Source organism: Lonchura striata, chromosome 1A (assembly GCF_050655825.1).
Source record: "Lonchura striata isolate lonStrDom1 chromosome 1A, ASM5065582v1, whole genome shotgun sequence".
In the NCBI taxonomy this organism is placed as follows: Eukaryota; Metazoa; Chordata; class Aves; order Passeriformes; family Estrildidae; genus Lonchura; species Lonchura striata.
The window spans coordinates 43,061,962-43,072,975 of record NC_140741.1 but is presented as its reverse complement, the minus strand read 5'-3'; the positions used below and the strand labels follow the sequence as shown (position 1 = coordinate 43,072,975).

Genomic DNA, 11,014 nt, shown 5'->3' with positions numbered 1-11,014 from the left:
TTTTTATTTGCAGTGGAGTTTGTAATCATTACTGTAAAACTCAAGTCCTGTGTCAGCATGTGGAATGGGAAAGAGACTTATTGCTACTTCCTGCTCAGCCCTTAGACTGAAATGCTATTTAGACCAGAGTTCTGACTTACTTTCACAAACTTTTTCTTTAGGAGTTTCTACTGAAATCAATGAAGTCATTACAGATATAAAAGATAATTAAAAATTAATAAAAATACTAGATTTTATGGGACATATATGAAAGCCCTCAGAAATCAGTAAGTATGACATGAATGTAAAAGTCTGGCATAGGCCATGCTGTTAAATGAGCTGATCAACATCAATGCCCCTCTTCAGTGTTAAGCAATATTCTGCAGGTAGGTATGAATGTAAAAATGGTGGGAAACATTTTCTTTGGGTAAAAATATACTTTATTGATAGTATACAGATGTACCAAGATTTAACAGATTGAATCTTACTTTCAACTACTTTGTACCTACGTTTCAGCTTCTGTAAGGCTTTCCCACTTCACATAGGGTCCCACTTGACACCCTTATCTCCAGATTAGAGAGACATGGGTTTGAAGGCTGGACTATTTGGTGGTTAAGGGTGGATGCACACGGGATTGTGAACAGTGGCTCTTATGTCCAGGTGGAGGCCAGTGATATGTGGTGTCTCTCAAGGTTCTGTCTTGGGACTGGTGCTCTTCAGTGTTTACCTCAATAACAGCAAGAGTGCCATGGAGTGCATCCTCATCAAGTTTGCAGATACAAAGCTGAGCAATGCAGCTGACACAACAGAAGGAGGGATGTCATCCAGGGGAACCTGGACAAGCTTAAGAAATGGGCCCACAAGAACCTCATGAAGACAGTCTGAGAGCTGGCATTGTTTAGCGTATAGAAGAGAAGGCACCAGGGAAATCTCATTGCAGCCTTATGTGACTTAAAGATTGCTCATAAAAAAGAGGGAGAGCAGCTTTTTACATGGGTAAAGAGTGATAGGATAAGGGGGAATGATTTTAAACTAAAATAGGAGAGATTAAGATTAGATGTCAGGAAGAAGTACTTTACTCAAAGGCATGTGAGGCACTGGAATACATTGCCCAGAGAAGTTGAGGATGGCTCATGTCTGGAAGTGTTCAGGGCCAGCTTGGGTGGGGCCCTCACCAACCTGATCTAGTGGATGGCATCATTGCCAGTAGTGGAGTGGGGGTTGGAACTCGATGATCATTAAGGTCCCTTTCAACCCAAGCCATTCTGTAATTCTGTGTATTTATCTAAACTGTATGAATCAGCCACAGTATAGTCTGCCACAGTGTAACATGCAAGAATATTTATTTATCTAATGCTAAAGCACTCCTTTTTATCAGTACGTTAACTGACATACACACATGAGGCTTTATTTAGTATTTCATCTGCATTGGTCAACTGTGTCAGCTTCCAAAGGATTTCAAAACCACTTTTCTATTAAAATTACTGTGAAAGTGATATTTTAGAAGTTCTACTTTTTTTTAATCTTTATAAGCAATATGCTGAAGACTACTTGTCAAGGGATTAAAATTTAGCAACTATTTTCTGGCATAATCCTACATTTGAGAATTTTTAAGTAGCTTTGTACTTTGTTGGAATCTCTCCTAAAACAGTGAATGAAGTCAGAGTCACTCATCATGTTTGCTTCATTACTAATTGATAAACCAGTGCCTTCAGATGATGCCATTCCATTTAATGAATTGCTGATGATCCCCATTGACTGCATCTGTATTGGAAACAGGAATAGAAATTCAACTTGTAACTACACATACAACAAACCTTGAAAATACTACTGCAGAAGACAACTGAGGTGTCACTCCATTGGGCTGCGCTATTCCAGATCTTTCACATACTTACTAAAAGTATATGTAAAGATCCTTACATAGAATAACATTGTCTTTTTATCCTTATGGTATCTCTGCAGCTTTTAAACTAGACTGAAATTTCTTGATACACTAGTAATGAATACTGCATCTGAGTTTAAGTGGAGGAACCCTGGTTTGGTAATCCTTATTTCCTCTTAAAGCAAATCAGTCTTGAGATTTTTTTAGCTATTTATTTTAATGCTTTCTGTGAAGGGAAGCTTCTAACATGAGCATCCACCAGCGCTGTCTATTTAACCTATGAACTCTGATCACCTCTAAGAGTAGGTGCTTCACAACAAAAGCAAGTTTAGAATTTTCCTAATTTTTAACAGAAAAACACAGATGCATTAATTTTTGCAATTGTATTTCTACTCTGCGTAGAAATATCCATGGTACAGAGAAGTCAATACTTCAAAGATTTCCCTCTTAGTAATAATTTCAAAGGTGTTTTAGAAAAAATAAAGCATTTAAATACACCAAAAGTGTGTAGCTAGTTTAGAGTTTGCTTCAACTACAGATTGAGGCAAAGGTCAAGCTTTAAGGCCATTTTAACCCAGAACCACGGCTGCATTTGGATGATGGAGTTTCCATTTGTAACTCTGAGTCACCTTAAGCTGGGCTGCATTTTATAGCAGGGTACAATTCAGCCTATTATGATGAGCTGCTTACTGTTTTAAAACTTGTATTCCCCCCACCTGTGTTCATAAAGTTGAAAGGTGATCTACTAGTGTAAAATACTAGTTTATTAATATTTTTTTTTTAGTGAAACAGACACCCTGGCAGTGTAGCCATTTTAGAGAATGGGCACACAGATTTCATTTGTTCAGCCAAAGCCACAGTTAATTTTAGATATAAATGCACAAAAAAGGCAAAGGTCAGGACTTCTGGCTGAGAAGACCGAAATGGAAATAACAAAGAATTTAATCCAATGGTTTATATATAATCTCCCATAATTTGGAATGGAGTTTTGAAATTGTTTTGTGACTGACATCAGACTTAAGCAATGCCACTGTTGTCTTGAAGAACTTATCCCAGCATAAAATTATTGCCTCAGGAAGGAGCTCTTTGCATCAGGCAGCAGTGATACTTGAATTGCTTAGAATGTAAATCCAAATAAAACTTAACACAATTATTAAGTATTTATCATGGTCTGCCCACATCTTCTCTACTGGCCTAGAAAAATCAAATAATTCCTGGCTCATATATGAAGCTAGAAAGGGCTCTAGCCTTTGTAATCATGTGTGTTGTTCATGTATATCATATTAATAAAATGTTGCCTCACAGATATGGACTTCTATAAGGCCATCTACATATCTGGCAATTTATAACTAAGTCACATACTCTGACAGAAAGATGACTGTATCACTAATAAAGTTCTGCATTTTGCTGAATAAGAGCTTCCAAGCCCAAGTGGGAGCAGATACTGCCCCCTCCTTGAAGTCACCCATGCCACATAACTGATATAAATAAAAGCTATACAAAAAATCTTGCCTTTTCTGTTACTTTCTCGACTCCAGTCTTCAGCTCATGTACCATATTGCTGATTTGCTTAGCTTTGCTAAGGCTGTCATCAGGTAGCTCTTGATGGTGCTCAATATGCTGGTTAAAGTGGGAGAGTGGTTCTTTCCAGGCTTGCAAAAGTTTCAGTATCACGTGAGTTAGTTCTTCTCTCTTATAAATTGAAACAGTAGAGAATATGTCTGTTACTTTGCAGCAGATCATGTGAATAATCTTAGTCTCATTATGAAATCTCAGTGGGATTAAGATTTACATCTGCAATTGACTACTTAGACACCACTTTGTCTCTGGTTATTTGTATATATATAATAACACCCAGAAGTTGTATTTGTCATGTTTTCAGCTAGCACGAGCAGGACCTCATCTCCCATTGTCCTTCCAGGGGACCTTCTAGAAGGATGTCCTGGGGAAGCTCCTCATTTCACCGCATCCAAAAACCAAAATGTTAGCATTTGTATTTGTCTCCTAGAGGCAAAAGTTTCTCCCACTGATGTATCTCCAACATCGCAATTTGCTTTTTCTCTGTAGGAGCAAACTCTTTCTACTCTTCTCTGAACTAATAATGATATTTTTCTCTTTGCCATCACAACTGTGATGTAAACAAATCTGCTGTTCTTTTCCCCTTACCTAACTACCAATTTAGAGATGACTGTTATTTCTTTCTCGTGATTGCTTTTTGTACTTTGCAGTGATATTGATTAATATAACTTCTTTGCCACACACACACACACACAAGTTTCTAAATTTTTGTTCCACAGTTAGCCTCAACAAAATCAAAGGATGTCTGTCAGTCATTCTGACAAAGTATTACTTCAATATCCTTATTATAACTAGTATTTGTGGTCCAATTTTATGTACCACATACAGATTTAAAATTCAACTAATTTAAGATTTATATGCAATACCTCTGTGATGTGCACATGTTTGGGGTCAAAACTTTCATTCAGATTCTTGATGAAGCTCCGGAAGCATAAAAACCTCTCTGCCTGTCTCCAGCCCGACTGGAGTGGGGGACCATTACCGCATGATGAACGAGACATTTTGGGGTTCTGACAGGACAGGAGGTATATTCCCCTTTCTCCAGGGCAGGGAGAAAGAAGGCGGTGTGACCTGCAGACTGCCCGTCCCCCAAGCCTCGCTGTGCCCCCTTCTGCCCTGTCTCTGTCCGCCAGCGCCGCCGTTGCTCTTACCGGGATTTTTTGGGCGTATTCTTTGCCGTTGGGGGTCAGCATCCCCGACGTGTGGCACTTCCGAGCGGGCCTTCCCAGCTCGTTGTCACGGGGAGGAAAGTGTTTTTCCTACGGGGGAAGAACACCTGAACGTACACCGAGAGCACCACCACCACCCCCCTACATCCCCCACCTTTTCCCCTATCCCGCCCGTCGGGGCGATCCCGGGGCGGTGCGAGCCCCGCTCCGCGGCGGCGGGGCCGGCCCGGCACTCACCAGCTCGGCGTAGAGCGCCGTGGAGAGGCTGTGGATCCTGCCCGAGTGCCGGATCACCCGGTCGAAGAGATCGGCCACGGTCAGAGGGTGACAGCCAGCGTTCCCCGGAGCGCAGACCAGCAGCCACAGCAGCGCCAGCGCCGCAACAGCATCTGCGGAGAGGGCGGCGGCGTCGGGGCGCGGAATGCCGAGGCCGGGGTGTGCCCCGCCGGCGTGTGCCCCGCCGGGGTGTGCCGGGGCCGGGGTGTGCCCCGCCGGGGTGTGCCGGGCCGGGGTGTGCCGGGGCCGGGGTGTGCCCCGCCGGGGTGTGCCGGGCCGGGGTGTGCCGGGGCCGGGGTGTGCCCCGCCGGGGTGTGCTCCGCCCGGCCCCGCCCGGCCCCTCACCTGCTCGCCCCGCCGCCCGGGCCGGGGCCGCGGCCATGGCGCTGCGGAGCCCGTGCCCCGCGCGGAGCGGCTGCGATCGGCCGGCGATGCCCCCGCATCTCCTATATATGCCGGGAGCTCCCGGCCATGACGGGTGTCTCCCCTGACGCGCGCAGCCCGCGGCCGCCGTGAGCCAGCCCGCCCGGAGCGGGGCTCACGGCTGGGCGGGCGGACGGGAGCGCCCCTTGCACCGACGGGACCCACTGCCCTCGGCAACGCACCGGGCTCGGCCGAAATGGGATTGACTCCTGGGCTCGCTGCTGGGGCCGCTATCGGCCCCCACAGCCGCCCGCTCGTCACATCCCTCTCGTGGGCGGACAGAGGGGCGGCTCCGGCCCCCGCACAGAAGTGGTGTGCTCAGGTCCGTCCCAGGGGGGTAAGAGTGGGAGAAAGGAGACCGGGAAAAGAAATTGCTCATGTTCGTAGTAACGGGGTTTACAAAAGGACAAGAATGGACAAAATGAGGGATAGGAGAGAAGCCTAGTCTGATGATATTCATCTCTCTTAGCCATCTTTTCAAATCACACTGTTATGATCAGATCTGCTTTTCCTGCTCCATTGCAGGAGGTAAGACTGCTGCAATTGTAATAGTTGGTGACTGCATGTTTAGTGGTGCAAATATACCTCAGGATGGTTGATCCCATGAGGCTAAATGCTCAGGGAGTAGTGTAGCAAAGGACTTAGATCAGGATCCCTAAAGGGGTGCAAGTCCTGTGGACATGGTTGGTGTCCTCTATTTTGCGGCATGAGATCCTGAGCAACCCTCAGGACACATAAGAAAAGCTGAGATGCTGGTCATGAGGAAAATTAGTTCACTCTGCCCTTCTTACTGGGCTTTTTCACTGCCAAGGGAAAAGTCTACGTGAGGAGATATGTGACATGAAATTGTTATCTTTTCTCCCCAGCCATTATGCTGGAGTCATGTACCTGTTTTCTAGCCCCTGAATCCCAATTTCATTTATGGAGAATGGAAGGAAACTGCCGGAATGATGAGAATCATCTCTCTCCCCACCTTTTAAGAGCAGCTGGGTGACTGTAACTCATTCTGGAGGTAGAAGACATGAGTTTGACTAGTTCTTGGCCAAGATGAAATGGCCAAGCTCTGTCACCTGTATTCTGTGTGGGTACTAAAAAAATTGGTAGGAAACAAGTAGAGGTAGCTACTTCTCTAGCTAGATCTTACAAGTAATTGTCTGCCACTGCTTCTGCATAAAGTCAAGAGGCATTTCTAAAGAACTCATGTTTTGAAAGGCTGGTAGTCCAATGGGTATATAGGATAAATTTAATCCCTCATTTTTTAGAATTTCTAAAATTAATTTTAAAACAGTTTACTAAGATGTGCCTAATGAATAAAACAATGTAGGTAATTTCAGTGTTTAGTGCTTCTGAGCCAGTTCTTAATGGGGACCATACCGATAGGGCAATAGCTCTGAGCTCTTTGCTAGATGATAAACTGCTTAATGGCTTGTGGTCCAGCTGAAGGGTTGGAATATTAATACTAATTAATTCTAATAATTATCATAAAACAAGCAATCACACATATGACAGGATCTGAAAAGCATTGGTAGTTTGCATATGGGAAACACATGGATCACTGACTTACTTTTATTGGCCAGTAGCCATTTTCTTTTCTTTTTCATGTGTCTTGGAGAAATCCTGATACATGCATATCTTAAAAAGGTTCCTTGAAATATTATATTTTTAAGATTTGAAGGAGCAATGAACTTCAACTCTGGAAAATCTAAATTACTTGAACAGCAACCCTGCCCCTTCCAGCTTGCCAAAGATTTATAGTGCAAGATCAACTGGAGTTCATTATGAATTCAAGAATCACTCCTGAATTTGCATCATGAAGGAGTAAAAGCTGGAATGAAAAGCTTTGTTTCAATCAAATACTGTCCAGTATTGGTTTGAACCTTTTCCTACAACAACAGGAACATTTTACAGCTCAAGAAGGGACATGCTGCACACATCTGCTCTGAAAGTTTACAATACAAGCTCTTGAATAAAACAAGATGAAAATTATGTAACCTGGATCCTAAAAGGGAGATTAAGCTACCTGCTTAAAGGAGTAAACCACTTTCTGAAGGCTGGATCTCAGGTCTGTGTTTTTTCTGAGTTCTGTAAACAGAATCACTTCATGTAGAATTATTTTACTTTTCTCTTCATAGTTCTCTCCTCTCTCTTCTCTATGGAAACAGCTGTCCAGTTTATGTCTCCCTCCTTTCATAGTAGTCAACTTCATGATTTTGTCTTGATTTGTGTTGTTCTTGATTGTTGCAATCTTGACACTCCAGAGTCTTGGAGTATAGACGATACAAGGTAAGTAAAAACACATAGTATTTTTCATTAGAACTATTGATATAGCTGGGAAAAGAGAAACAATGTTTTTAGGAAATGTGAGATTTTTCAGAGTGAAGCTGAAAAACTTTCTGCTTGATCAATGGTCCTTTTTTTTTAATAAAAGTTTTGCAAACCTCATCTTGCTCTGCATTGTATATTTCTTGCTTTTATATCTTTCTACTTCTCCTTCCTCTTACTCTTCACAGTACAAACAATTTTTAGTCCTTTCATCTTAAAGTAGCTGGTTCTTGTCTTCAGTTGTCATTCTGGGCAAAATCCTTCCCTATCCGTCTCATTAAATAACCTCACTCACTGAGACGTTGCTTCCATTCACTATTTCACTTATCTCTGGTGGTGCATGGTTTTACCTGTTGAGTCTCAGGTGAGCTCAGGGTGATGAGTATAGACTGAGCTAGTGCAGAGAAATCTTGTTTTCTGTTTGCAAATGTAGCCCAGGAGCTGAGGGAGCATGTGCTTGACACATCAAATGGAGCCGGTGCACTGCTTCTTTTCCTACTCCTCTGCTGGACAGCCTCGTACCAACTTTGCATTTTTGCCTCCCTTGGGGCTACAGAGATGTCTGTTGTTTGTGACTGTGATTGTAGCACACACATAGAGAGAAACATGTTCTTGAAACATCTCCTCTATTCCAACCCTCTGGAGGAGATGAATTCCTTAGCTGGTGTGCCGGCTACTCATGAGAATGAACTTCTGTGATATTTTAGTGTGACCTGTATGCACATAAAGATTAAGTAAAACTGAAGATATAGATCCAGTTACAAATTCAGGTACTGTAAGTTATGGAACCCTTCATTATTATTATAATGTGTTATTTTACATCCTTCTAAAGTAGTAGAATCAACTGTGTAAGGACAGATTGCAGTCTATATGGAGTGCCTGAGCAGAAAATTGCCATGCTAAACAGATATTACTATAAATCAATGATTTTCACCATAATAAGCATCGTGCAAGTCAAGTGGGAAAATCAATGTCTTAATACATTATTTATGAATTTTTTTAGGATATTGTTTCAATTTATTTTTTAAGAGGAGAACATTTCTGTTGACTTCAGTGGATTCACTTATATGTGTGAATTTAGATCTATCTGAAAGAAGATTTACTTAATATTGATTTGGGAGGACAGACTGAATCACAGGAAAAATAGATGAAAACTCTGATCTTCACTGAAACTTGAAAGGGTAATACACCCTATTAAATCTTAACTTGGAATTTTAGGTCCTTTTCTACACAAATTTTTGTTTGTAAAATTAAATTATTTCAAATTTACATTATATATTTTATATAAAATGTTGTATATTTCAGTTTTTCAATTGGTCTTAAATGTAGCCTGAATTTGAGCATGACAGGTAGAATCTATAATTAAGATATTTAATACTATTTAAACAATGAAACTTTAGGAGAAAAATGTTCTGCATTCTGGGATGTTCAATTCCATTGAAGAATGCTCTTACTTATAAATGCAAAATATTTCTAAAATATATAAATAAAATATTTAAAAAAGAGAAAGAGATGGTTGAATCCTACTACTTGAATATTTACAGATATTCATATTATTCTTACTATTAATTACTGAGAGGGGTGAGGTGTCATATTTTACCAGCTGCAGATTTGGGGAATCCAAAAATGGAATTTCATTTTCCTCTAAACCACTATAAAGGAAACCAATCTTCTCAAGAGAAGCTACACCCTAGCTATGAATGAGCATCATCACATCATCATGCTTTCTACTTCTTACCATGTCTCTGATGTGCTCTGAGGTGTAATTATACTAAGTATTTCAAATATTTCTGATATGAAGTGTGTCACTGCTGTGCCAAAAGGAACAGTAGTAACATAATAAAAACATGTTAAATTTTAGAGGAAATGGGTTTGTATTTGAACAATCTTTTTTGTAGAGGAAAATAGAATTATGTATTTAATGTTTTTAAGTGCATCAAGCAAAAATACATTCTTTATCTCATGATCTGAAATTATCTGGAGATAAATTTCAGGCAAAGTCATTACCTCAGTTCTGAGAATTTTAACGAAATACAGATATCTCTGTCACACGTAGGTGGCATTTTCAAGGCCATGTCCTGGTGCCCACTTGAATCTCTAATCAGCTTTGTCTGACTTTAATAAACACCGGGTTAGACCATCATGCTTCGCTGGTTGGTGAAGCTGGTGTGGCTTCACTGGTGTAGCTTCATTGACTGTGGCGTATTTACTTTTGGTTCACTGATGTCACAAAGACAGCAAAGATGTTTGAGTGCTGAGTCAATACTCTTGATAAGCATTTGCAGTTGAAAGTGATCTGCAACCCCCAGGGTTAATTCTGTAATATCCATCTGAAAAGAATGCATGCTATAGCCTCTGTTTAGGAAATAAAATTATTTAGAGCATTTAGTAAAGTAGGGAAGAAGACACTATGACTGTTTACAGATTTGAAATTATGATTAATTTAAATTGTAACATCCCATCTGCCACCATATTGAAGTCATCATTGTAGAAGAAAATCTTGTCAAAGGTACCAAAGGCCCAAGTTTTTTATCAGTGTAGTATGGACATAACCTAACTGCATGTTAATTTAACATGTGTCTAGTGTCAGGTGTTGCCAAGATGTTCCTCACTCACATGATAATATTTTACTGCATAGAGGAGTTGCCAATATCTCAATCTTTGCTTTTTTTCACAGCAGGAATCACAGGAAACATGACAAAATGACATATAGGTCCTCCATTTAAAAAATATTTTGTAGTTTCTGCTACATTATTTTAATATTCTTAAATATTATCAAGGCATTTGGTTGCTTCTTGCTGAGGCTGGAAATGCTAACTATGCTATGGAATCTTCCTTTGCCCTCTTTGTGCATAAAAGCTAGTATGTTTAATGACATGATTGAATGGTATTTTTTCTCATGGTTTCCACTTTGGCTTACTCAACTGAACAAGTGGCCATTGAATTTTGGTTTTCTCCTGATGATCACTGTATGCTCTCACGCTTTCTGTACTACCCACTGTTCCAACCCATTCTGAATACATAATCACTTTCCTTTTGGAATCTTTCTATTGCTATCAAATATATTTCTGTTCACACACATTAGTTAATTTATTATCCCAGCATATTAAGTGAAAAGGCACAGTGAAATTACGTACTCATTTGGATAGTCAACTTGCCATTCAAAGGACAGGAATAGTACTTGAAGAAAAGTTTCACATCATATATAAAAAGCTTAATATGTAAGTAATATCTTTACTGAACTCAAATATGAAAGTCTTTCATTTAGGTCTTGGCTCTGCTCTTCTGAAGATACTTCCCCCACCACAACCACAGGGGAAAAAATAGGTAGTTTCACCCACCTCTGCTTGGAACCCTGAGGTGTTTTTCTTGTAAGGCAAGAAGT

General features: G+C 40.8%; 1 protein-coding gene across 1 annotated transcript; it reads right to left on the bottom strand.

The window, feature by feature from the left end:
* Positions 1–756: 756 nt before the first annotated feature.
* On the bottom strand, positions 757–5,559 carry LOC110478547 (prolactin). Its single transcript, XM_021545237.4, has 5 exons — positions 5,230–5,559; positions 4,846–4,997; positions 4,591–4,698; positions 3,374–3,553; positions 757–1,743 (listed from the first exon to the last, which is right to left on the bottom strand). The coding sequence occupies exons 1-5, from the start codon at positions 5,264–5,266 to the stop codon at positions 1,549–1,551; spliced, it is 672 nt and encodes a 223-aa protein (XP_021400912.1). The 5' UTR covers positions 5,267–5,559; the 3' UTR covers positions 757–1,548.
* Positions 5,560–11,014: the final 5,455 nt, after the last annotated feature.